Source organism: Mauremys mutica, chromosome 2, assembly GCF_020497125.1.
Source record: "Mauremys mutica isolate MM-2020 ecotype Southern chromosome 2, ASM2049712v1, whole genome shotgun sequence".
NCBI lineage: Eukaryota > Metazoa > Chordata > Testudines > Geoemydidae > Mauremys > Mauremys mutica.
The window spans coordinates 5,204,202-5,230,713 of record NC_059073.1 but is presented as its reverse complement, the minus strand read 5'-3'; the positions used below and the strand labels follow the sequence as shown (position 1 = coordinate 5,230,713).

General features: G+C 62.3%; 2 protein-coding genes across 4 annotated transcripts; one reads left to right on the top strand and one right to left on the bottom strand.

Moving 5' to 3' along the window:
• Positions 1-1,125: 1,125 nt before the first annotated feature.
• On the bottom strand, positions 1,126-12,571 carry LOC123365185 (solute carrier family 52, riboflavin transporter, member 2-like). Its single transcript, XM_045007858.1, has 6 exons — positions 12,470-12,571; positions 11,126-11,262; positions 7,306-7,420; positions 6,615-6,753; positions 2,359-3,240; positions 1,126-1,247 (listed from the first exon to the last, which is right to left on the bottom strand). The coding sequence occupies exons 4-6, from the start codon at positions 6,742-6,744 to the stop codon at positions 1,126-1,128; spliced, it is 1,134 nt and encodes a 377-aa protein (XP_044863793.1). The 5' UTR covers positions 6,745-6,753; positions 7,306-7,420; positions 11,126-11,262; positions 12,470-12,571.
• On the top strand, positions 12,492-26,512 carry LOC123362825 (F-box/LRR-repeat protein 6-like). 3 transcript variants are annotated; one of them, XM_045003322.1, is made up of 10 exons: positions 12,492-12,610; positions 13,456-14,295; positions 18,727-18,885; positions 19,067-19,130; positions 19,552-19,683; positions 20,235-20,342; positions 20,860-20,973; positions 22,831-23,062; positions 24,385-24,625; positions 25,116-26,512. In XM_045003322.1, exons 2-10 carry the CDS (start codon positions 13,775-13,777, stop codon positions 25,285-25,287), a joined length of 1,743 nt encoding a protein of 580 aa, XP_044859257.1. In that variant the 5' UTR covers positions 12,492-12,610; positions 13,456-13,774; the 3' UTR covers positions 25,288-26,512. The 3 variants fall into 3 exon arrangements, with proteins under 3 accessions (XP_044859257.1, XP_044859259.1, XP_044859258.1); XM_045003324.1 differs by lacking the exon at positions 12,492-12,610 and adding an exon at positions 12,858-13,194; XM_045003323.1 differs by lacking the exon at positions 12,492-12,610 and adding an exon at positions 12,858-13,198.

Sequence of the window (26,512 nt, the reverse complement as noted above, 5' to 3'; positions counted from 1 at the left end):
CTCGGGTGCCACAGACAGTGCCCTGCATGCTCAGGTGCCACAGACAGTGCCCTGCACACTTGGGTGCCACAGACACTCTGCTGCACGCTCGGGTGCCACAGACAGTGCCCTGCACGCTCGGGTGCCACAGACAGTGCCCTGCACACTTGGGTGCCACAGACACTCTGCTGCACACTTGGGTGCCACAGACAGTGCCCTGCATGCTCAGGTGCGCTGCTTGATGTGCCAGTGTGGTGACAAGGAGCTTGTCCCATCACCTGCCGCTGCCCACCTGACTTACCACCACCCAGCCCCACACTGCCACCCCCCTCGCCACCACCCATCCCCACGTCACTGCCCATCTCTCTCAGCACCACCCCCTGCTGCCGCCCACCCCGCACCCGGTGCTCACGGACGGCTCTAGTGAAACCGAGGAAGAGGTCGCAGCACAAGGTTCAGAGCGCCGTGCGACGGGCAGGAGATGGGTGGGCAGCAAATGGCCACGTGTTAAATAAACCCATCAGCCGTGGTCTGGAGCCTCGATCCCATTAACGAGGGACGTTCACCTCTAAAGCGACGCTCCCCCAAGTCCTTCCAGTGCCGGCAGTCAGGGGCCAGAGACCCCTGGGGAAAAGCAGAGGTTTAACCCGCCCTTGGTGTGTTGTCAGTTCGCTGCACGGCCCCTCCCAGCCACAGGCGCCACTTGGCCTGGTCAGGGGGTGAAGGGACGTGTGCCTAGACCAAAAATGGGCAACCAGCCCCACCTCGCAGCTGGGCTCAGACGAGCCGGCTCCAGCCCTGGATAAAACCGCGGCTCCATCGCAGCCCATGGGAGCCGAGCCGCTAGCCAGCGAAAGGACACGCCCGGCTTCGGCCGCTGGGCCGGGAGGGAGCTTTCCCCACCTCGAGTCCCTACAGCGAGTGACCCGAGCAACCGCGCAATGGAAGGGGGAAGTGAGCCGCCCCTGGGCACCGTCCCGCGGTGGGAGGCCGGGAAGGCTGGCGCCTCCTGTAGCTGCGGGGACGCTGGGGACTGGTTACTTGCACCCAGGACTTTGTCTAGGCTGGAAGTGTAACACCCAAGGGTGCTCGTTACTGTCTGCGTAACTCGGCTGGGTTTGCCCCCCCCGCCCGCCGAACCCTATTTCATCTGGGAATCTGCAGCTTCCCATGAAATAAACCTTCTTTGTCTCCCAAGCCGGGTGCAAACGGGAGCAGGTGCCTGGGGGCTGGTTTCCCCCCAAGGGGCCGGTCCGAGCGCCTGGGCACTACGGAGGGGTGGACGTGGGAGAGCCCGGACCCCGCAAGGCTGGTGAGAGGCAGGGTGAGGCCTGGTGCTCGTGGGCAGGCGACTGATGGCAGGGAATTGAGCCAGACCCCACAGCGCGTAGGCCCCGATGTTACAGGGCGGGCGGTGACAGAGCTGCCAGCCTGAGCAGGCCCCAGCACGTCCCGTTGGCACCGTCAGTGGGGTTCCAACCTGCCCGGGCATGGCCAGCTGTAGAGTTTGGCTGGGTGCCGGGGGGAAGAAAGGGGCCAGGAGGGCTTGGCAAAGGAGCTGAATGTCCTGCCCTCCTCTGCCGGTGCTGAGCAGCTACAAGGACAAGTGCGGAGTCCTGCACTTAGGACGGAAGAATCCCATGCACTGCTACAGACTAGGGACCGAATGGCTGGGCAGCAGTTCTGCAGAAAAGGACCTAGGGGTTACAGTGGATGAGAAGCTGGATATGAGTCGACAGTGTGCCCTTGTTGCCAAGAAGGCTAATGGCATTTTGGGCTGTATAAGTAGGGGCATTGCCAGCAGATCGAGGGACATGATCATTCCCCTCTATTCAGCACTGGTGAGGCCTCATTTGGAGTACTGTGTCCAGTTTTGGGCCCCACACTACAAGAAGGATGTGGATAAATTGGAGAGAGTCCAGCGGAGGGCAACAAAAATGATTAGGGGGCTGGAGCACAGGACTTATGAGGAGAGGCTGAGGGAACTGGGATTGTTTAGTCTGCAGAAGAGAAGAACGAGGGGGGATCTGATAGCTGCTTTCAACTACCTGAAAGGGGGTTCCAAAGAGGATGGAGCTCGGCTGTTCTCAGTGGTGGCAGATGACAGAACAAGGAGCAATGGTCTCAAGCTGCAGAGGGGGAGGTCTAGGTTGGATATTAGGAAACACTATTTCACTAGGAGGGTGGTGAAGCACTGGAATGGGTTCCCTAGGGAGGTGGTGGAATCTCCTTCCTTAGAGGTGTTTAAGGTCAGGCTTGACAAAGCCCTGGCTGGGATGATTTAGTTGGGGTTGGTCCTGCTTTGAGCAGGGGGTGGGACTAGAACCTCCCGAGGTCCCTTCCAGCCCTGAGGTTCTGTGACCCCTCCCCATCCCATGCGGGGCTCCTGCAGGTAGTGGGGCACAAACATGGCGACGAAGCAGGCCACGGGGTTGGCGATGTTGCTGAGCACCACGGAGAGGTGATAGGCCGTGCTCCCGTAGGGCAGGCAGGAGTAGCTCTGCACCGAGGGCAGCACGCCGTTGGTCAGCGCATTGGAGACGCCCAGCAGCACCAGCAGGTAGATGTTCCGGCCCGTCCAGAAGGAGGCGGGCTGGGCCGGGGGGTGGGCGCCCTTGGCGATCTCCGTGGCGCTGTCCGCCGTGGGGGTGCCGTCCTGCAGCGGGAAGGACTCCTCCGTCTCCATGCTGCCCTTGGAAGCGCTCTCCTGGCAGGCGGCGGCGCTGCTGGCGCGGCGGCGCTGCAGGATCAGCCCCAGGAAGGCGAGTGCCGAGACAGCGAGCATGGCGGCCATCAGCCAGAAGTAGGTGTCCGCAGGGAAGTTCTCCTGCAGGTAGTGGGGCTGGGAGCCGTTGCCGGAGGTGGCGTTGCGGCACTCCAGCTTGCCCACCCCTTGGGCCAGCGCCAGCACGCAGGGGAAGAGGGCGCTCAGGCCCTGGCCCACGAAGAAGGTGCGGATGAACGGCTGGGGGAAGCGGTACATGAAGGGCAGGAAGGTGACGTTGGAGGTGCAGCAGACCAAGGCCAGGACGAAGGCCAGGAGCAGGAAGGCCAGGCTGTGGGGCTCCCCCGCCACCGTGGCCGTCCGGTGCCAGAAGAGAGCCAGGAAGAGGCCCGCCCCCACGCCCAGCACCTGGCTGGCGTGGATGACCCAGCGCTCCTTCAGCCGCCCAGGGGCCAGCTTGTGGGCCAGGGTGACGGCGATGGGGCCCACGTTCCCCAGGGCGATGAGGACCGAGAGGTAGGCAGGGAGATTCCAGCCTGCAGGGGGAGAGAGACAGCGCTAGTGACACTGACGTCCCGAGCCCTTCGCCCTGCAGGGCAGCCGGAGCCTCGGTGCGCCAGGCACCCCAGGGCCCAGCCCCGAGCCCTGCAATTCTGGGCCCTTCTAGTGCAGGCGACCAGAGCCGCCCAGCCCGTGCCCCCCTTGCCGGAGAGGGAAGCAGAGGCTGCAGACTTCAGGGCAGCACCGCGAAGGGGCCAGTGCCTGGGTTTCGTGTCGTCCGGGCTCTGGTTGGGGGAGACAAAGCCAGGGCTCCCACGGGGGTGCTGCAGCCTCCCGTGGGATCAGCACAGCCCGGCGCAGCCCTACTGGGGAGAAAGGAGCCCATGGGCTGATCTCCCCGCAGAGAGCGCGACAGGGGGGTGGGGGGCAGGGCGGACGCTGGCTAACGAAACGCTGCTACCAAAGCAACTCGCAGAGCACTGCTGCTGCCCCCAGTCCCGACCCATGCTGCCCCCTGCCCCGGCCCTGCATGGAGACGCTGCACTGTGGGATGGTCCTGGGGGCCAGCGGGGACCGGCCGAGCCCCAGCCAGCCCGGGCTGCAGGCTGCTAGTGGCAGGGGCCAGGCGAGGGCATGCGTGTGGGGGGGGAATCCAGCTGCGAGGCGGGGAGGCTCAGGCACACTCCCTTGGCACAGCTGGGTAACACCGCCAGCCCCTGGCAGCGCTTAGCTGGGAACACCGTGTGCCCGCAGCAGGTGCAGAGGCAGCCTTCAGCTGGGCGGCCCTGGCACAACGGCGAGACAGAGACAAGTAGGGAACCAGGCCTCCAGCACCCTCAATAGCCCCCCAGGGGAAGCACAGCAGCCTGCCCCCGGCCCCAGGACGCTGCCTGTGCAGAGCGTGGGGCTGGCCTGCCAGCCTCCCGCCCCAGGGCTCCCTTGCCATGGCCCGAGGACACTTGCGGGTGACCTGCGGGGGGCTCTGTGACAGAGGCGAGCCTGGAGCCGTGGGGGACCCCCACGGAGGAGAGTGGAGGCGCCACGGGGAGCAGGGGGCCCCCAGGAGGCTGGGTAGCGTGTGCGCGGGGCACCAAACGTGAGCATGACGGGGTGGGGGGAGGTGGCTGGCGTGTGCGTGCAGAGTGGCAGACAGGAGGGGAGTTGAACCAGGAACAAAAGGAGCCTGGAAATCCCCCAGCTCCTCCTCCGCTGTCTCTGCCGGTGGGCGCTGCCAGAATGGCCAAGGTGTGCCCCCCCCTCCCCCATTGTGGGCATTTGGAACCCCCGAGGCCGGCTACTCCTAGCCAACCCGGCTACGGCAGAGGCGAGCAGGCCCCTGTCTGGCCGGGGGCCCAGCGAGTTCCTCTGGGACCGGGCAAAGGGCGAGGAGCGGCCTCCCTGCACTCGTGGCGTGGCTGTGGCAGGGCCGTGCGTGGGGCGGGTGCAGATCACGGCAGGGCTACGGGCGCCCCAGCACAATCCCTCCCGAGCAGGAACAGAGCGGCCCCCGTTTGGGAGGTGGGAGGGGGTGGAACTGGAACCGCCCTAACACTAACTCCCGGCCCTGCCTCCTGCTCCTTATCCCGCTAAGGAGCCAGCCCCAGCACGCCGGAAACACCCACTCAGCCCACCCCACTGGCCTTCCCCGGCGCGCAGCCAGCACGGCACGCACTAGCCTCCACCCCCAGAGACGGGCGGAGGGCGGCTCTCCGCGGGGAAAGCCAGGCAGCACCTGCTGGCTCCTGGCACAGAGAGCGGGAGAACCCAGCCCCCCCCAGGCAGGGCTCCGCTCCGACACCCGGGGACTCCACAGCTTCTTCACTAGGTCGCCCAGCAGCCCGGGAGCAGAACAAAGCTCCCTTGGGGCCTGCGTTCCCGGCTCCTACGGCAACCCGGAGCCCGGAGCTCCGGCTGCAACCTGGCGCCCCGGCGGCAGCCCGGAGCCCGGAGCCCCGGCGGCAGCCCGGAGCCCAGAAGCAGCTGCCCGCGTTCACACCAGCAGCGTCCTTGCTGCCTCCCGCTTCACCAAGGACCCGCCAATGACTCTTCCTTCGCCCTGGGCCGTGAAACCCGCTGGAAGCCGGGGGAGCTCATTCCCTTCCTGCCTTTGTTCTCCGCCCGCTCGGCTGGAACCGAACGTGCTGTTTGTTGCCTGGGGCTTTGGGCTGCAGCCTGAGCATCCTTGTGCTCAGCTAGCACAACACGTGCTGCACGCGTCCAGGGCAGCATGTCTCTGCGCAGCCGGCACCGGACACCGGCCCCCTCTGAGTCCAGGGCACCGCCGGGGCCAGAGCCAGCAGGGTTCCAGCTGCTCTTCCGGTGCCCTGCTCAGGCGGGGTGGCAGCAGCTGGGTCAGTCACGAGCTGCAGGAGCGTGCCCAGCTTTGGCTCCCATTCTGATCCTTCGTGGCCTGGGCGGTCGGAGCCACGCAGGCTAACGCAGCATTCGGAGGCCGTGCACTGCTGGGGAGGGGCTAAGTGAGAACCCCCCACCCCCAGAGGCCTCACGCCACCGGGGAGGGGCTGAGAACCCCCCGCCCCCCCAGAGGCCTCACGCCGCTGGGGAGGGGCTGAGAACCCCCCGCCCCCCAGAGGCCTCACGCCGCTGGGGAGGGGCTGAGAACCCCCCACCCCCCAGAGGCCTCACGCCGCTGGGGAGGGGCTGAGAACCCCCCACCCCCCAGAGGCCTTACACGGCTGGGGAGGGGCTAAGTGAGACCCCCCCCACCCCTGAGAGGCCTCACGCCCCTGGGGAGGGGCTGAGAACCCCCCGCCCCCCAGAGGCCTCACGCCGCTGGGGAGGGGCTGAGAACCCCCCACCCCCCAGAGGCCTTACACGGCCGGGGAGGGGCTAAGTGAGACCCCCCACCCCCCAGAGGCCTCACGCCGCTGGGGAGGGGCTAAGTGAGACCCCCCCACCCCCAGAGGCCTCACGCCGCCGGGGAGGGGCTAAGTGAGACCCCCCCCACCCCTGAGAGGCCTCACGCCGCTGGGGAGGGGCTGAGAACCCCCCGCCCCCCAGAGGCCTCACGCCGCTGGGGAGGGGCTGAGAACCCCCCGCCCCCCAGAGGCCTTACACGGCTGGGGAGGGGCTAAGTGAGACCCCTCGTTGCTGAGCCCCGGACTAGCAGGTTCGCATGTTTCCCGAGGACGGGGATTGTCTGAGCCCCACCCGCCCCCTTTCATGATCACAGGGATGTTGCCGTGTAACTACAGCAATTCCCCATTCAACACTCTCCTCCTCTCCGCTGGCTCCGGGCGCTGGGCAGCCGGAAGGGAAGACGAATGGCACAGCAGAAGGCAAGACACCTGACCACCCACTGGGCTGCTCCTACGTGCCAGGTGAAGCCAGGGGCATCAATCTGCCGGGCCCACAGGCTCCGCTCTATTGCCACCCATCAGTGCCTCACCTTCTGGAAGCCACTTCACCACCACGGGGAGCTCCACCCACAAGGAGTTCACGGAGACCCAGGAGCCCATTCCGAAAAGGGCCACCAGCACGTGAGTGAGCACGGCCTGGCCCATCACGGAGGCAGCCATCCTCTCACCCTGGCAACAAGAAGAGAACAAGGTCCGGTTCAGCTAATCCCCTGGTGAACAGCGCCAGCTCTGAGGGGATTCCAGACGGGGTCCCTGGCTCCCAGGGCAGGCGTGCTGCAGCACAGAGGGCTCAGAGCCAGGGAGAACCTGGCATAGGAGTCAGCAGAGCCCCCTCCCAGCGACGGACATGCACAGAGCCGGGCCGGCTTCCTACACACAGCCCCATCCGTCTAGCCTGCCTCACGCCTCTCCCAGGGGCTCAGTCCGTATGACTGGCAGGGGAGGTCAATCTCCATGGCCCAGCCAGTCCCCTGTCTGCAAGGGCCTAACAGCAAAGAGCTGGTCACAGTGGCAATCTCAGGTCTGAGCATTTGGCCACTAGGAACAGGGCACGACCAGTGAGTCAGGGTCTGTCTGTGACTAAGGGGGAAGATTCTGCATCTCCCTCAATTGATTCCTAGGAGGCAGCAGGGGCTGTCTCCACCCCACCCGTGTTCCCTCCCGCTGGGCAGCTGGTAAGCAGAGGGGTGGGGAGAACATGGGGTTTGTACCTGGGGTTACCTGATAGGCTGGTGGATCCAAAACCGAATCGCTCCCAACAGCCCGAGCTATGCCAGGCGAAGAGCGAGGAGGAGTCCAGAGCCGCCGGAGCAGGGATCCCCACAGCCAGCCATCGCTGAAAGAGACAACATCCTTCACCAGAGCGCCGACCGCTGCGTGTGCTGGGGCTGGAACTGTCCTACCAGGGCCCAGCGCCGAACTCCAGCGGCCAAGGCCTGAGCAGGGGCGGTGCTGTGGGACGATGCACGGAGCGCGCACGTCCGAACGCTCCCATTCAACCTCTCAGCACAGTTGTAAGCCAGTGAGCTGAATGCAACAAGCCAATGGTCAATTTCTATTCGCACTGTCAGAGCCCGGGCAGAGCTGCAGGCAGGCTCCAGGGGTGCTGACAGCTGGGCAAGGCCCTCAGGAGTGGGGCAGCCGCAGGGCTGTGGGGCACTGGCAGAGCTGTCTTCATACCCTCTATTCATACTTTCAACCCAGGCTCCAGAGCAGCTGTGGGACCCACTCCCTGCACCTTTCTGTGCCCTGTGTCAGTTCTGACCAGACCCGCTGTGGGGCAGAGCCCTGGGTCCCCCAGTAGCACACGGACTGACCACCCCACACATGCTAAATCACAGCCAGAGCACCAGGGTAGGAGGCGGCGAGTCCTGCTATGGAGCAGGCAGCTGGGGAGGCTGATTGATTAGACCCACTGGACGGCCAGGGTGAGTCTGGGCTTTACGCAGATCTCAGCGGTGGGGAGATCCCCCCATGCAACACTAAGAGTGCCCTGGCCCATCCCCCATGGCCCAGCGGGGGCCAGAGCCCATGTGCTCACCCCTGGGCCGGTGGGAAACCTCAGACAGCTCTGCAGTGACTCCTCCGGCTGACCAGGAATGATGCCCACGGGTTCCCTGTCCAGCCCTCACTGGCTAATAGCAGCGTAGGCCTGGCAGAGAGAGACTGGCCCCGGTTGGCGCTGAGCGGCGTTCTGCCCGTGCTAGCAGTTACAGGGCCCTGAAGGGGGGTGACAGGCCGCTGCAGTTGAGGTGAGAGGAGATGGAGGCAGACTGAGGACTCCAGCTCAGGGGAAGTGACCCCAGCAGCCCCCCTGGGGCGGAAATGGACAGCGGGGGGGGGGGGGGGAGGGGGGAAGTGAAGAATCAGAGGATGCCAGAGCTCTGGGCAATGAGAGTCCTGAGCAGAGGCAGAGATGAGCTGTGTGCAGGGAGGCTCCCCAGCAAGGCAGAGCGACCGGAGGTGGAGCTATGGGCGTGCGATCGGCGAAGCTATGGGCGTGCGATCGGCGTAGCTATGGGCGTGCGATCGGCGTAGCTATGGGCGTGCGATCGGCGTAGCTATGGGCGTGCGATCGGCGTAGCTATGGGCGTGCGATCGGCGTAGGACTAGGAGCTACGGCTGAGAGACCCAGTGCCCATGACTGGGACACGGGAGCAGGAGCAGTGAAAGATAAAGGAACCTGCTGAGCCTTGTTCTTCCCAAGCCCCTGGAGAAAGGGGCTCGGCAGCCTCCAGCCGTATCACAGCTACAGCGTTAGCTCCCCACGCTGGGAGAGGCTGGGGAGTAACGGGACCACTGCAAACCCCGTCCATTGCCAACGAGCAGAACGCGAGGGCCATCACGTACGGCGGGGACACAGCGCAGCAGGGGCCCAGCGGGGCCCAGAGCCCCTGGAGCTTGGCCTGGATTCCTACGTAACAGTATAGCCCACTGGATGCCCCACACCCTCGTAGTGACCTTACCCGCCCCCCAACCACCTCCCTGCCACCACCCGTCCCAGATCTAGCCCCCTAGCCACCCTCCTCCCCACTGACCCCCGCCTGTCCTCACCCTGCTCCATACCCACATCAGCTCAGCAGCAGGCTGGGACGGAACACACCCTGTATTCACACCCCATAATCCTCTGTGGGCAAAACAGGCCTTGTCAGGTAGCATCTGAAAACTGATAACTCGCTGGTCAATAACATCCCGGCAGAACGTGGGTAGCAACATTACATGTAAAGTTACAAATCCCGTCACAATGACATTGGTGGCACATGTTCAAAACCACGTAGCCCCGACTGGGCAGGTCCTAAACAACAGGATGTGTGTTCATCTCAATTTATATCCGAGTTGTGACCAGGATCCTCAGAGAGCGAGAGGGGGGAAAGCAGGAGACAAGGAAAATCTGCATTTCAGCAAACAAAGGTGAGAAGAAACAGCTGCAGCCTCCTTCACCCCTCGAATGAACTTGAACTGGGGGTAACTCTCAGGAAAATGCAGTACAAGGATGAGTGAACTGTAGAAGTGAGGGGCAAAGCCACACCCAGCTCTCTCTCCCTGTCCATCTCTCTGTTCCAGCCGGCAAAAGGAACAGTCTGTGGACTTTGGAAGCAGATCCTGGCCTCCAAGTCTGGTCAGCAATCGACTGAAAACATGCAGTATGGGACTTCCCCGGGACCCACGGCTAGTTTGAAAGCGTTTCATCTTTCTCACGGCTGTAAGAATTTCCGACTCTAATGCCTTATGCAGGTATTCACTCAAAATCTCCCTCTTTGTAAACAAACAAACTTGTTTCATTCTTTAATTAAAACGAACCCAGCGTTGTGAATTGGTTGAGTAACTTCATTTACAGGAGCAGACTGTTGTATGCTGAGGAGGGGGCTGGACAGTGCAGAACAACCTTTGTGTGCGCGTTTGGGGGGGATTAATCCAGGACTGGGAATGTGCTGGGATCACCCTGCAGCTTGTAACCAAGGCTCCTGGCAGCCAGAGTGTGGCTGATGTTTGCTGGGGTCAGAGCTGCTGGCCCAGGGCCGCGGCTACACACACACACACGGCTACACACACACTCACACTCACTCACTCAGGGTGTGACCTGCGTGCTGGCAGGCTGTTTGTGAGGAGCCCAGGTTGGGCGCTACAGCAGCAAAGCACGGGGAGGCACCCCAGGTTGCAGGGCAAGTGGTGACACAGCCCCTCACGGCTCCAGATTGCAACCTGGCATGTCCTACAGGCTCCTCATCCTCACCGCCAGCCTGATGCCGCTTCCTCTAACCCCTGCAGGGTGTTAATCGCAGGGGGCCCAAGGCAAGTCACTGAAGTGTTACTGGAGCAGGAGTCCTGTTTGCACCCCTGGGAGGCCCTCCCGGCAGTCGCCCTGGGGCAGCCGGCACAGAACGGGCATTTCAGACGTCAGGATGGTGGATCCCTTTGGAATCCAGCGATTAAAAAGAGCCTCCTGCTCAACTGCACTGATACAGAATGGGGGTGGGGAGCAACTGGCTGCTCAAGAGTGGGGAAGTCAAAAACGCAGAGCTGCCCCGGAAATCAACACAGCCCAGCAAGTCTCAGGAATTCAGGTTCTGCCAACCTCCCTGCTCTGCCTCCTGAAAAGCTTGTCAGGGCACGGAACATGCTGAGCACCGGGTGCTGGAATAAGAGCATCTAGCACCTCGACAACCCTCGCACTGCTCCTTCCCCGCAGGCAGCATGCGCCGCGCCCATTGTGCAACGGGGCCTGGAGGAAGTTGGGCAATGGGAGTTTCTGAGCGGGCAGAGATCCACCCGCTCCCAGTTTAACACGACAGCTGCCAACATCAGCCCTGGTTGCAGAGCTATCAGCAGCTTTCAGATCCAGCCCCAGCACTGATCTCCCTGCCCTCCTGCCGCAAGAAGCTGTGAGTCTGCGCCACAGACCAGGACTTCCTTTAACCTGAGCTAAATGGACCTGCCACTAGTGTCCCTGTGGAACTCCAGGGGCTCAGATTATAGGAGAAAGAAGAGGACTGAACAGACCAGTTCTCGTTCATCCTAGTGCTAAATTACCCCATCGTACCTTTGGCCTTCCTCAGGCTTCTCTGCAGCCTCAGGAGATGCTTCCTTACGGTTGGGAGGCAGCCAGACAGCTCGTAAGATGAGACTCCAGCACCACTCAAGGTCCCCAGCACCTCCTGAGTTCCCTCTCGGCAAGTCCTGGAAATGCAGAGCCCAGCAGCGTGAGACACCATCTCTGGCAGCACAAGTGGCCCTCCCCATGGCCACACTCACACCTACCTGGAGCTGAGCCTCTCACACACCTTAGGGTCCTTGGTGAATTTCATGAACCCGCAGTCACTCCCTCCTCTAAATAATTCACCCGGCCATGGGACAGCCCAGGGCCCAGCACCCAAGCAAGTCACCCACTATTAACCTCTATCCAAACAGGCCAGCTGCTGCTCACCACGGCTCCCTTTCGCACCAGCGGCCAACACACCACAAGGCTCCCCTCCTACCAGGGGTTACTCATTTCCCGGACAGCTTTTTATGGAGATGCCTTATCAAAAGTGTTGTGAAATCCCCACCCAGCACCCAATGGCTCCTCTTATCTGCTAATTTATTGGCTTCTTCTGAGAAGCCCAGCCAGCCGGTCAGAGCTGCCTGATTGAGGACTGAGCTGGCTGGGCCCGGACCAGTGACCCCCACCCCTGACCACACTCCTTATGGCCGGTGTTACATGCCGGTGGATCTCAGCCAGGGGCAGTGCACCCCGGGGGGACTGAGAGGTCTCGCGCGGGTCCGTCAGCTCCTCTGGAGATTTGCCGAGTTTTACAGCCGGCTCCAGGAAAAGCCCTAGACTCGGAGCTCGCACCGTGAGCTGCGGACGCGGAGATGCACGTGCGGCAGGGGCTGGGTGTGAGACGGAGCCGCTAGACACGAGAACGGAAGCTGGTGCTCAGCCCTGGCCCGGCTCGGACCCTGCCGGCCTGTGTCTGGGTTTGGAGCGAGCAGCTCTGCGGGGCGGTGAAACCCGGGGGCGGGGCGGGGCGGGCAAACCCGCGTCCCGGAGGGGGGGGGGGCAGGAGCCTGGAAAGGTCCAGAGCCGCCAACGGCCTAAGAGCTTCTCCCAGCAGCTGCCCCCGGCCCACGCCGGGCCGGGCTCCGGCTACGCGGGACTGGGGGCCCCGGGGGCCTTCCCAGCCCCCCCCCGGGGCAGGACGCACCCCGGGCCGGGCTCCGGGCTCCGCCCCCGCCGGGAGCTCCCCAGCCCCCCGGGACGCCTAGGCCTGGAGAGCGGCTCCCCCCGGCCGAGCCCCGGGCCCAGCTCCGGCCCGCGAGCGCTGCGGGCCCGTCCCCACTTCCCCACAGCCCCCCCCCCGCACCTCTCTCCTCCCCCCTCACCGCCCCCCCCCCGCGCTCTCACTCGCACGCGGCTCCAGCCTCCTGCCCGCTTCCGCGAGTGGGGGGTGGCCCCGCCCCGGAAGTGACGGATCCGGGATGGCGCCGCAACATCCGGTCTCGCGGGCCCCTGACTGAGGAGCCGGCGGCGCACGCGGGGATCCCGGTCAGCAGCGCGCGGCCCCCCCTGCCCCTTCCCACAATCCTCAGCGCGGGACCCCGGGTTGCCCCACAGAACCCTGCCCCGCCCCTCCCCCACCCCGAGCCCCCCGCCCCTCCCCTCCTCACCCCTCCCCCGCCCCGCCCCCCCACCCCGAGTCCCCCCGCCCCTCCTCACCCCTCCCCCACCCCGAGTCCCCCCGCCCCCGCCCAGCCCCCCTTGGAGCTCGCCAGCTGCGGGCTCCCCGGTTGCAGATTCACCCGCGTGTCTCTGCCTGCGCCTCCCCCGCTGCCGCAGCAGCAGCTTTGCCCCCGGGCCGGACCCCGCAGGAGGCTCCCAGCCCCCCAGCGCTGGCCTGAAGCGGCGCCGTCCTCTGGCTAGAGCAGGGCAGGGAGCGCGCCGCCCCCAGGGAACTCCGTGCCCCCGAGTGTCACCCAGCCCCTGCGAGTGACCCAGCCGGTCCGCTCCCAGGGCGGCGCAGGGCTGGGGGGGGGGCAGGGCGAGAAGCCCTGAGGACAGGCCCATGTCTCCAGGGGCGCTGACAGGAGTTCATCGGGCGCCGTGTGGAAGAAGCGGGAAGTTAGGGCCTTGTAGGTAAAGGAGGGCAGCAGGGAGATGGCTGACGGGAACAGCAATACTTTATTCCCCCTGTCAATCTCCCCGTGCTCCGGGTCGGTCGCCCCCTTTGTGTTGGGTTAGAGTCTTTCTAGAAGATACGCTCTCGTTCAGGCTGGATCCAGCCTCTCCCTGGGGAGGGTTCCCTGGCCTGCGCCATGCAAGAGTTCAGACTAGATGGTCAGAACGGTCCCTTCTGGCCATAAAATCCATTAATCGTCATTCCCAATTTACAGCTGGGGAAACTGAGTCGCAGAGAGGTGACGTGTGTCACCTGGGGTCGAACATCACCATCAGCGCCGGGAACAGAACACAGATCCCGTCACTTGGAGCGCCACGCCCTGTCCACAGGGGACCACGCGGAGGCTGGAACCAATGAATGAGATCCAGCTTTTGTCCTTGGCCTGTGTTGGTTTTCACTTCGCTGCCGGCCTGCCTTGGTAGGAACATGCGGAAAGACCCGAACGCTCCTAGCAGGGGTTGTCACCTGTCTTTTTTGCTGGAAATGTGCTGCCAGATTGTCTCTGTCGATTAACCCGGCCTATAGGAGCTACTATGGAAGAGCCCAGGACAGCAGAGAACTTGAGAGAGGCTGGGGCCTCTTCAGAACTGTCCGGCACAGGGCAGAAGGCTTCCAAGAAGCAGAGAACCAAGGCAGGTGGGAGACCGGGACCAGGGGATGCCAGCAAGGCCTCCAAAAAGAAGGCGGCTTTCAAGGCCCCCAGGAGAGTGGCCCCGGACTACTTTGTTCATGAGACGGACAATGACATGCTGCTGATCATTGCCAACATCGGCGACGGGCAAGACCGCCCTCCCAGGAAAGTAGCAAAGAGAAAGCACCAAGCGCCAGCAAAGAAGCAGCCGCTGCAGCGCGTCCAAAGGACTGGCGTGGCAGGAGGGAGAAAGAGAGAGAGAGGAGGGGCTCCTGCTGCCCAGGAGCCTGTGCCTGGGGGCCGGGCTGAGGAAAGCGGGGGAGCTGCTGGGGCCTCCTGGGGAGAGCGCCTCCCAGTAGAAATCCTGGTGCGGATCTTCCAGTCTTTGGTGGCGTCCGAGGGGGCCGTGCCCTTGCTCTGCAGGTGTGTGGAGATCCAGGGAAGTGGGTTAGCGGGGACCAGGCAGTCAGCACGGCACAGTCACTCAGTGCTTACGGGAACAAGCTCACTGGCTTCCTTCTCTGTTTGGGCTAATAGTCCATCCTTGCTTCCTGCTTTGCTGGGGTCAGAGGGAATGGGGGGCCGGGGTGATGAGAGGAAGGATGGGCCAGTGGTTAGGGCACTAGCTTGGGACTTTGGTTCCATTCAGATGATCACAATGGTCCCTTCCGGCCTTGGAAGCTATGAATTCCTTGCTCTGTCACAGACTTTCCGGGTGACCTCGTGTCACGGGCTCACAGATTGTGCCCACTCTTGGCCCCACGCGGTCCGTGGGGGGGGGCCCCTTTCAGTGCGACAGCCCTTCTCGGGGGCCACTCTCTCTCGGGGTCAGGCCCCTCCATCTCCCAGAGTCGCACCTCTTTGAGCCTTAGCACATCTGTTTCTCGCTGTGGGCCAACTCAGGGAGTCAGGGGCGCTCTGGACCCCCACCCCGGGCCTCCACCCCCCAAAGGGGTTGATGCAACCCTGCTCTCTAGCCCAGAGTGAATCAGCCAGCGTAACACAGGAGGGTTTATTGAGTGTTGAACCCAGCACAGGAAACTCTCAGGGCCTCAGGCCTGGCCTCCCTCAGCACAGCACATCCCAGTCCCCCTGCAGCCAGGGGGGCTCTGCCTGCTCCCCTGCTCCAGCCCCGAGCCCCCCTGCTCCCAGCTGGGCCTCCGATATCCCCTCTGTCCATTGGCTTCTCTCCAGATAATCAGGGCCGTAAACAGGCAGGCCTGGGTCTCCTCTCCTCCCAGCCCTCTGGCCGCTTTGGCTGGAACTGGCTGGTCAGGTCACCGGGGTCCTCTCCCCGCAGCCCATTGTCCCCCACTGGCCAGAACCAGCTGCGACTCCTGAGCTGGGTCTCCGGGTCACCAGTCGCTGGGGTCTCCATCCTCCAGGCCATCGGCCGGGGGTCCCGAGTTCCCTCTCTGGTCCTGTGTCCCAACAAACTCCCTCTCCCCTCACCTCATTCAACCAGTAACACCCGGGGACACTGAGTCCCATCCCCTCTGCATGCAAACCATTGGAAAAACCAAGAAACCCGCCCACTTCGTCACACCTCGGGTAAGTCACTTAGGGCCACCTTTGTAAAGATCTTGAAATCGATGGGAGTCAGGTACTAGATGCCTTTGAAAATCCCACTAGGCACCTAAATACCTTTAAAAATCTGGCCCTTTGTCCCTCTCTGCCTAAGTTCCCTTTCTCTCCGGAGGGGACAACAGCTGTGCCCTGCCTCCAGGGCCGTTTGTGAGGGTAAATGGCTAAACCCATTGAAGAGTGTGCAATGGCGATGGGGCCCGAACGGCGTATTCCTTTAGATAGAATCAAGGGGCCCAGAGACTCAGAGGTGGTGACAAGACACTGTACCTGTGTTGGACGAGGTTTGGGGTTTGGTATGCAGAGACCTCAGCCTGCATAGTCCCCTGGCAAGCACCCCATTAAACAGCCTTTTCACCCTGAGTAAAGACACAGAAAAGAAGGGAGGGGGCTAAACAGTGAAAGCATTTGAAATGTCAGCTCTCCCTTGTCCCCTTTCCCTTTAGCTGGAGCGAGTTTTTAGACCCAAGCCCCCTTAGACACTCGTCTGGTGTTAAAGGTGGCAGCAATAACTGTCCGTGGGGGAAAAGCGAAGCCGTTAGCAGATGGGCTGGCGCTGGCATTGTGGCTGATGTTAACGCCAATCCCGTTCCCCAAAACAAGCCAAATACACCCGAGAGGGAAGGAAAAAAGAGCAGCAAAGATGCTGCTCCTGTCTCTGGTGCTGACTCTCCCTTGCAGACTCCCTGCTGGAGAAACACAGACCCGTCCACTGTCTGATCCGCCGCTCTGAGACCTGGCAAACTCGTCCCAGCCTCAGGCTGGGTCTCGGCACAGGCTCACAGCAGGGTGGCGGAATGAGCCGTCTTGTCCAGCTAAGCCAGAGAGAGAAGGCAGAAGGAGAGGGATAGGAAAGAAAAGAAACAAGATGGGGAAGGAAAAGGACAGGTTAGGTTGGGGGGAGGGGAGTGCCTCACATCCCAGGTGGTATTCAGGATTCAGCCAGTGCTGGTAGAGGTGAGGGTGCCATCTGGGTCCCTCTCTCTGGCCCACTCCGGTCAGGACGTCTGTCAGGATTAGGATGAAGAAGGCACAGTGGTGTCACGCTGGGTCCCAGGAGATGGTGTGGGTGGCAGCCGTGATGATGAAGGTTGCTCCTTCCCCATCACTCAGTCAGACGGTGTTCCCGTCCTTTCTGGCAGCCACTGCTGTGATTGCTGCCTTTTCACACCCTTCCACATCCACGTTTGTTGTGAGACGTCAGTGTGAGATAATCATTCACTCACTTTTCACAGTTGAGCTCACAATGAGGGTAACTTTCTAAGCTCGGTTATCACAACACATGTTAGTACCTAAGATGGACAGAGGGTAAGGAGGGAGGTGACGTGGTGGGATCGCAGGGTTATCCTCTCTGATTCCAGATCCAAGCCGGTCCCTTCACTCATCGCAAGCTGGCTGTAACGGCTGGCGCTGCAAACTGACCCTCCTGGCTCTGCAGGCCGAGCTAGACGCTCTCTGCCTCTGACAGTGTCGCTACTGATGCAGGTTCTGCAGCAGGGAGCCAGCTGCCAGTTCTGCTGGGGTTGGGGCAGGCAGAATCAAATGCCCCTCAGGATTGCCTGGCCGCATTGGCCCTGCATGCTGCCCTGGCCCATTGTAATGAATGCTCAGTAGAGCCGATCTTCGAGACCTACCAGGAGCTGGGCAGTTGAGTACAAAGGGGGCACTTGGCGGACCCACAGCCTGATGCCTAGAGTGGTGGGATTCTTACCAGAATAGTCCAGGCACCCTGGCATCGTGTGGCAGCTCACTGGCGTGGCTTTGAACTCGTTTTGTAAAGCAGTACTCCAGGAAGAGAAGACAGGTGGCCACGAGGGCTCTTCTCCCAGAGCTTAGAAACCCCTCCCTTGACAATGTCTCTAAGGTATTTCCGAGGCTCCTTTCACCGGGTCGTTTTATCAGCATATCAGGGTCCCAGAGCAGTAGTGAGGTAGCCCAAGGCCTCAGGGGGTCAGCCTGCAGCCCCTGCGTTATGGGTCTCTAGTAGCCCCAGGGGAATCTTGCATTGACATTCTGCACAGGCGCCTTGTGCCCCCGGCCTCTGGGCACTTGAACCAATCTAAGGATGAGATTTGTCCTGGTAAATAGTGCTAAGCGTGGATTTCAGCGTGCACACCACACACCGAGGAGAAGGTATTCCCAGCGCTAGTAGCCAGCATGTACAGATGGGCAAAGGAAGAGAAATGCTGCTTGTGTGTAAAGCGTGTTGTCATGCTGGTGCTAAGGGAGCTGGAGCAGAGGTGCCATGTAGGTAGCTTTAACTTTTGACTCTCAACTGCTACTTTCGTTAAATAATTGTCTGTGCTCAACCCCCGCCCCCCATCATTTCACACAACTGTGAAAACGTAAATTGGTAAAAGTCTAAAAAAAGGCTTAAAAATAAACAGAATCAGAGAACGGAAGGACTGGCAGGGACCTCGAGGGGTCAGATAGTCCCGCCCCCTGCACTCCTGGCAGGACTAAGTATTAGCTCGACCATTGATATTATGTGTGAGAATTAAAAAGAATAAAAAGTGACTTCTGCCAAGCCGAAATATAAACCTCCCAGAGCAGGGCCTGGCTGATAAGTTCAGGGCGTCGCTGGGGGCAAACCAACCCCCAACCCTGTCATCTGAGTCCCCAGAACCCCGCTGTGAACCAACCGCCTGAGAAGGACCTGGGACCAAAGTCAGTCCTGGGGCAAGCGCTTGCAGCTCCCTACTGAAGTCACCAGGTGTTGCTGACTTTGCCCTTGGCCTTGAGGGACATCACCGTTGCGCGCTGGCACTCAACGAGGAGGAGGAGTGGCTGGAGCGTGCTCCTCAGTGGAGATGGCCAGTGGTACCTGTAGGTCAGTCTCGGGCACCTCAGTGCCATGGACAGCTGGCCCTATAATGTGCAAGGTCTGAAAGCCCAGGAGCAAGGCCTTGAAGAGGGCCTGGTGGATAATGGGTGGCCAGTGACACTCACAGAGTGTGTGCATCACCGACTCCCAATGGGCAGAGGCCCCGGAGCCCGCACGTGGCCTGTTCTGCACCCACTCCAGCCGGAGGGGCATTTCCAGGGGGGCTCCCAGCAATGCTCCTTGCTGTACTGGGTCACACACTCGGGCAGAAGGGCTGTGGAAAGGGCTCTGACCCACCTGAAAAGCTCTGCCTGACCATTAGCTGGGCTCTCACCTGCTGGCGGTGGGCCCCTGGGGCCTGCTGTGCTGAGATGGCTCTGCTCCCACCTCCGCTACGTGTCTAACCTGGCGTGTGCCATGGCAGTGACGGGTGTCTCCATCCCCAGGGTGGCCCGTGTGTGCCGGCTGTGGTACGGGGCAGCCTCCAATCCCGTGCTGTGGCAGAAGGTGTCAATCGGCTTCTGCTGGGTGGAGCCTGGCAAAAAGCAGCCTCCCCAGACCGAGAGGAGGATCCTCAGCACGATGGAGTGGCTGGTCCCGAACAGGTGGGTGCTGCGTTAGAGATGGGGGGTGTCCGAGCCCCTGTGCATGACCTGCCTTGGCCCTCCCCCCGCAGTCCTTCCCACTCCAGCTCCCCTTAGGGGCTGGACGCTGCGCTGCCCGTCCCCCCCCTTTATACCGGGGCCGGCTCGGCAGCCAGATTCACTCTCTGTTTCCTCCATGCAGGTTTTCACTTCTCCGGGACTTTGCTCTTTGTCACTGGAAGAGCCACGTGCCCGTTGTCCTGCAGGTGAGAGGGCAGGGGTCAGTTTGGCGTGATATTCTGCCATCCTTTGGTGGCTGCTCTCCACGGGCAATGCCCCTCTGCCCTGGGACACCGGCCGGCCCACTCCGATCCCTGGTTTTGGATGGATGTAGCCGTAGCTCTGAGAACAGGAGGCTTTCTGTGACTAAGAGCCAGTGGCACAAAGCTCTGTCCTTTTCACGCAAAGGATATCCAGCCCTTGGGCTCCGAGTCTGGGGCCGTCTGCTGTCAGTCACGCAGCCCCTGTCAGCCTGGAAGAACTGAGATCGGAATCGTCTTCCTCGCAGGGAATTTAATTGGAGCGAGGTGGCGAACGTGAATCCCCAGCCGGCGTGTAGCCTGCCTTTTACAGGGTCTGCTCATGGGATGGCAGGGCCGGCTGGCTCACCGCCCTCTCTCGTTACAGGCCCTTGCGGAGTCCTGCCCCCTTCTCCTGTCCCTCAAGCTGACCTACTGCAGTGGAGTGACCACCAAGTCCCTGAGCGTACTGGCCGAACGCTGCCCCCGGCTGGAAAGCTTAAACCTGCAGAATTCCCAGGTAGGGGCGTGTGAGGGTCTGCTGAGCTGAGGGGGAGACGGGGTCAGTTTAGGCCAGGGAGCACTTGAGGCCCTGCCAGAAATACAAGGGTGCCGTCCTGGGGGCGATGCTGCAGCCACATCACTATTGCTGCCTGCTGGGGGGGTGAGTCTAGGAGGCCCATCCTGCCCAGCCCCCGGGGGAGCACTGTGTGCCCTGCCAGAGAGGAGCCATCTGCCAGCCCTCTGGTCCCCTAGGGACGTGAGAACACTGAGCTACAGCCAATCAAACCCACCGCGCCTGCTCTGAGACTGTCCACGCCATCGCATGGGACAGCGCTCAGCCCCCTCCCAGACATGCCAGACAAGCCCCTTACCCCGTCCCAGTATTGCTCGCCCCGACGGGGGCTTCCTAAGCTGATGTAGCCAACAGCTGTGTACAGCAGTGGAGCTTTTCCTGTGGCTAATTAGCCAGCCCCTCCTCAGATGGCTTTGAGGGCGGTGCATGACGTCGGGCTGCCACGTGCTGGGTGGTAACCCCTCGCTGGGTGGCCTCCTCTGGTTTGTTCCCAGGTTGACTCCTCAGCTGTGGTGAGCTTTCTGGAGGCTGCTGGCTCTCGGATCCGGCAGCTCTGGCTGACGTACAGCAGCCGAATGAATGCCATCATCGCCACGCTCTCGGTAAGCCTGGCAAAGGCCGCTGGGGGAGGGGCTGGCCTTGCCCGAGGGTTCCCTGTCGGAGCTGGACTGCACCACACGCACGTGGGCTGGGACAGTTTCAACAGAGGCTTATGAGACCTATGAAGCTGCTTCCGCTGAGACTGGCAGGGGTTGAACTGGGAGTGCTGCTTCCCCAGGCTCTGCCCACAAGCTGGGCGCTCCCCATTCCTGACTCTGAAATGAGATGCCATTGAGTCAGTGTCAGATTTCCATTGTAACCATTCCTCTTCCTGGCAGCTCTGCTAAGCTGTGAAATGGTTAGCATCTCACATTGCTCGTTAGGTTTCAGAGTTAACACTCCATTGCGATGAACAGGGCAGATCGTACCGCTCAGGGCTGCTGTTCCAGGCTGTCTGCGGATGTCACTGCATCAGTTACACCTGGGTCACATTGGGAAGGTTCAGCAAGGCGGGTGGGCGTGGGGCCTGACCGATCAGCAGGGAGTGCCTCATTCTCTAAACCTGTCGCCCCTCTGCAGAGCGGTTGCTGCCTTGGGCTGCGGCTCCTGGAGGTGAACACGGAGATCAAGCAGAGCAGCCAGCACCTCCAGCTCTCAGTAGAACAGCTGCAGGCGGCCTGCCAGCAGCTGCAGGTACCTGTGAGCTCTCCTTCCTTCCTTCCTTCCTCTCACGCGACTTCTCTGATCTTCCTCTCTCCCCTTCCCCTACCCTGGTAACCCTTTGCCGCCCTGCAGCTCCAATGCTAGCTTATTCCTTCCCCGCTGGGTAGGTTCCTTGGACACATGACAGTTCTGGTTTCACAGGCTTCCCGGAAGCTCAGGTCGGTTCATTCTCCTGCCCCTGCCCTGTTCGGTCTGCACCCCCACTGCACTGGCAGCTTGTGTGGCCACCTGTGGCTCCAAATGGCGCTCGGTTCAATGCAGCGCGCTTGCCCAGTGTGCCCCTGCAGCCAGGAGAGGTCTCCTGACACCTGAGGGCGTCCCCTGCCGCTGGGGGCTTTCTCTCTCTGGAGAGGGTGGCAAGCCTTGCATGAGGGGCTCGCAGGCATTCACAGCCAGCAGCTGCTTTTCAGCAGGTGATGCCTGTGTGTCCTGGCATTGCTTTATGGCCGTGCATTGCCTTGCCTTCTCCCACGCTGCCCCCTGCTGGTGGGAGACCTCCCAAACCCAAGGTACCAGGCGCCCCTTCACATCCCTCCTAGAGACTTGCTTCCTCCCTAGTCTCTCGCCCGTGTCCGGAGCTCTGGCCACCCCAGCAGTGTGTGCCAGTGAGGTCATGTCTGTAGCTCACCTCTCCTCCCGTTTCCCTGGGCATCTCGACAGACGCAGCTCAGAGGACGGTGGTGCCCGGTGCCCAGGGTGCTGTGCCCAGCGCGGGCCTGGCCCATGTGATCAGGGTGGATCCGGAGGCAGTTCTGCTGATATTGTTGCATGGCAAAGCCCTCGTTAATGCTGCTGGGGCACCCCAAGCTTTGGGACACTGAGAGCTGCATCGGCACCTTGCACCTGCCTTCCCAGTGCACATCCAGGGCCTGGTTCGTTTCCAGAAGGCCCTGAGCAGCCTGGCTGTCTCGGGTCGCCTCTCCCACTGTGCCCATTGCAGCGGGGAAGCTCTTGCCATCTGCCCCCTTCTGGGACAGGACTTCAGGGTGTCCTCAGGGGACCCCCTTCCTGCCTGCTGCTTGAGCCTGTCGAAGCCACTTCTAGGACGCAGTGCAGGATCTGATTGTTCCCTCTGTCTTCTGATGTGCGCCTGGGGCAGGGTGCCTGTCATCCCACGGGAGGAGGTAGGGTTGATCTGCACTGGCTGTTTTAATCCTCCTGTGCCCTCCTATCCCCATGCTGGGCATGGGGTACATGCCTGGAGGAGAGACAGCTATTGGCCAAGGGTACTGCTGTTCCCAGCATGCAGTGCGTTTGGCTGCATTGCATGCTGGGATTTGTAGTTTTCCTGGGCTGCACTGTAGAGCATCAGGAGCTGCACCTGGTCAATGTTTGCTGCCTACTCTTTAAAGCAGCCCTGAGTGGAGCAGGCCAGGGGTTGTTCCTGCCCATAGGCACGAACTTTCCCCGGTGCTGGTGAGTGCTTGCGCCCCCCTGGCCCCGCCCCGACTCCACCCTTCCCCGCCCCCCTTCCCCAAAGTCTCCACCCCCTCCCTGCCCCTATTGGACCCCTTCCCCACATCCCCTCCCCGGCCCTGCCACCTCCCCGAGCGTCCCGCGTCCCCCCCCATCCCTCCCAGCTGCTTCGCGGCGCAAGCACTGGGAGCTAGGGGGGAAAGCGGGCACGCAGCGTGCTCAGGGGACGAGGTGGAGGTGAGGTGGGCGGGGAGCTGCACCCACCAATTTTTCCCTGGGGGTGCTCCAGCCCCGGAGCACCCCTGGAGTCTGCTCCTATGCTCCTGGCGGTAGCCATTGTTGTCAGCCGATTGGGAGATTGTTGTCTCAAGGTTGGTGGGTCATTCCTGCCCCCATCTGTTTCCCTTCCAGGTGCTGCGTCTGCTCAATGTGGTCTGGTCCGTGAAGCCGAGCTCTCGCTCCGCCCCCACCTCCTTGGGCTTCCCTCATTTAGAGGAGCTGTGCCTGGCCACCACCTCTTATTCCTTTGTCAGTGACGGCGTCCTGCAGAAGATCCTGCAGGCCTCCACCAGGCTGCGGGTGCTGGACCTGCGTGGCTGCTTCCGCGTGACACCCAAGGGGCTGCAGGAGCTGCCGTGCCCTGGTGAGCCTCGGAGTCCCTGTCTCTGGGGAGCAGGAGGGGTGCATCTGGTGCGGAGGACGGGTGCATCTGGTGCAGCTAGGGACAGTCTGTCTGCCTCCTGGTGAGGCCCTGAGCCTAATGTGTAGACCAGAGGTGGGCAAACTACGGCCCGTGGGCCACATGCGGCTCGCGGGACCCTCCTGCCCGGCCCCTGAGCTCCTGGCCCAGGAGGCTAGTTCCCGGCCCCTCCCCTGCTGTTCCCCCTCCCCTGCAGCCTCAGCTCACTGCGCCACCGGTGCAATGCTCTGGGCGGCGGGGCTGCAGGTTCTTGCCGGGCAGTGCAGCTGCAGAGCCGCGGCCTGACCCGGTGCTCTGTGCTGCGTGGTGGCGTGGCTGGCACAGTGCCGCTCTGGGCAGCGCAGCTGTAGCGCCGCCAGCCACTGGTGCTCCAGGCAGCGTGGTAAGGGGGCAGGGAGCGGGGGCGTTGGATAGAGGACAGGGGAGTTCAGGGTGGTGGGCGGGGGCAGGGGTGTGGATAGGGGTTGGGGTGGTCAGAGGGTGGGGAACAGGGGGGTTGAATGGGGGCAGGGGTCCCCAAGAGGCAGTCAGGAAGGAGGGGGGGTTGGATGGGGTGGCAGGGGGCAGTCAGGGGCAGAGAGTTCCACAGGTTGATTGTGCGTTGTGTGAAAAAATACTTCTGTTGGTTTTAAACCTGCTGCCTGTTAATTTCATTGGGTGAGCCCCGGTTCTTGCTACGTGAAGGGGTAAATAACACGTCCTTATTCCCCGTCTCCACACCTGTCCTGGGTTTATAGACCTCTGTCGTCTCCCCCCTTCGTCGTCTCTTTGCCAAGCTGAACAGTCTCAGTCTCATTCCTCTCTCCTCGTCCGGCAGCCGGTCCATCCCCTTGAGCATGTTTGTCGTCCCTCTGTGACCCTTTTCCAGTTCTAATGTAGCTGGTTTGGGTTGGGGCCACCAGAACCACACGCCATATTCCAGGTGTGGGTGAACCAGGATTTCTATAGAGGCCCGTTCCGAGGGTTCCTAACATTCTGTTCCCTTGTTTGGCTGCCGCTGCTCGTTGAGTGGATGTTTCCAGAGAACTCTCCACACTGACTCCAAGATCTTTCCTGAGGGATAACAGCTAATTCAGACCCCACCATTTTGTACGTAGAGTTGGGATGATGTTTTCCAATGTGCATCACTTTGCATTTATCAACACTGAATTTCAGCTGCCCCTGTGTTGCCCAGTCAGTCACCCAGCTTTGTGCGTCCCTTTGGGACTCGCGTGGTCTGCCTGGGACTTAGCTGTCTTGAGTAGCGTTGTGTCTCTGCATCCCAGACCTAGAGCAGCTGTACCTGGGCCTGTACTGCAGCGATAACCACCTGCTCCTGCCCTCGGCGGGCAGCCATCTGCTCACCTGGAAGTGGCACCACAGCCTGCAGGAGCTCGATCTGGCAGGGCAGAGCTTCAGCGAGCACGACCTGGAGCGCGCCATGGCCGCCTTCGGGCAGGGCAGCAGCCGGGCAGCCCTGCGATCCCTCAACCTGACCGGGACCAAGGTCACCGTGAGCACTGTCAGGTGAGCGCCGGCGGAGGGGCTGCGGGCAGCCAGCGGGGAGCCCTGTGCACTGGCTCGGGGTCACCAGCCATGGCTGCGTTCCCCCCGGGGCCTGGGCTGCAAAGCCCCCTCTCGCCCGGAGAGCTGCTGTGTGTAACTGACTCCCTGCGTGGCTGGCTCGCAGCTCGGCTGCTGCAGCCTCCGCTCCCCCGTCAGACGCCACCCCGAAAACCAGCCTCTCCTGCTCCGCAGGCCTCTGCACCCCGCTCTCCTTCCACACCGCGGCCCTGCTTGGGTCTTCCCCGTCCTGCTGCGCTGCCTCTTCCTGGCTGGGCCGTTCTGCTCGGCTCCCACACGGCCTCCCGCCTTCTCTGGTGCCACCACTGGCACGTGGGCTGGCCCCTTGCCTCCTTCAGCCTCCGCGCTGGGTCTGCCGCCCCACGTGCTTAATCTAGGGGGAAGCCCCATGTGGCCGAGGGATGCAATTCAGGCATTTCTGCTTCTCCCACAGTGCCCTGATCATCAGCTGTCCTGCCCTGAGCTACCTCAGCCTGTCTTCCTGCCGCTGCCTGCCCCGGGGCATGAAGAAGGTGTACCGGGGCCAGGACGACATCCGCCAGTGCTTGAGCAAGCTGCTGGCCAGCGCCGACGAGCCGGCAGCTGCACAGGATACGTCGTCATGACGCCAGCACCTCCCCTCTCGATTGGCAGCCTGAGGCCCACGCCCAGGCTGAGTGCCAGGGGCTGGTGTTTCGCTGGGACGTACCCATACTCCTGGCAGTGTGGGTGGCGCCTGGGACCTGGGCTCCCACCTGGTGCTGTAGCAGCAGGCAGCCTGTTCCCCTGGGAGGAGCAGCCGTGCCTGGTTCCCTGCTCCCCTTTTTGTATGACGTTCCTCTTGGATTTTTCAGTGTTTTACTGTCCGGTGCAGCGCCCGGTGCTACAGAATAAAGGGCTGTTCCTGCAGGGAATTCGTGGGTCTGTCCCCAGGGCCTGGCGCACACGCTGCAGGGAGGGACCTGCCCGCTGCTGCAGCCTGGCAGGGAGTCAGAGGCCTGGGGAGCTGCAGCCCACCGAGCCCAGCGGATTCCGGCAGCCACACGGCTTCGGTAACCCAGCTTCTCCGGGGAAAGGGTGTTTCTCCACCAGGGGCTTCGGGAGGCTTGGCGGAACCCAGGACCCACACAACACTTCTCCTGAGCTGAATTCCTAGGCTGGGTTTCTGGGGTGAATGGCTACCACCGGCTCACAGCGAGAGGGAGCCCTGTCTGTGCGCCCCCCCCCCCGGGAAATTCCCCACCCCCGCTCCTTTGTACAGGCTAGCAATTTACACACCCGCCTTGTTATACCTGAGTGCCAAGTCCCCGTCTTCTGGACAGCCGCAGTGCACCCTGATCCGCTGCGCCCCCGTTCACAGCTCTCACCCCCCTTCAGCACTCTCCTTAGCACCAGGCACTTAGGTTGCTAGTGAAACCAAACTGAAGTTTCTTTAACAGAGCTTCAGCCGAGACTCAAAGCACGTGGAAGGGTTTGGAAACGTACGGTTCCGGGCAAGGGACAAACGAGACGCAATCAAAAGTCGACCCTGGTTAGCAAGTTCCTGTCCTGTCTAATAGGGGATTTCTCAGCCCCAGGCCAGTCCTGGCAGCTGGGCCCACTGGTCATGAGACACCTTCCGCCTTCCCCAACAACAGAGAAGCACTTCTGCTTCCAGAGTCACCAGCTAGTGGCTCCGAGCCCAGCCTCCCCTTCCAGGCGCTCGCGCGGCTGAGGTCCTCCGGCCGGGCCAGCCAGCGTCTCCACGGCTGTCCCCGTGCTCAGCGTGGCCTGCGCCAGCTCACCCCTGCCTGCTCGGGTGACGGGCTTGAAAGCCGGGACCCTGCACAGCGCATCCCTCGCAGGTTCTTT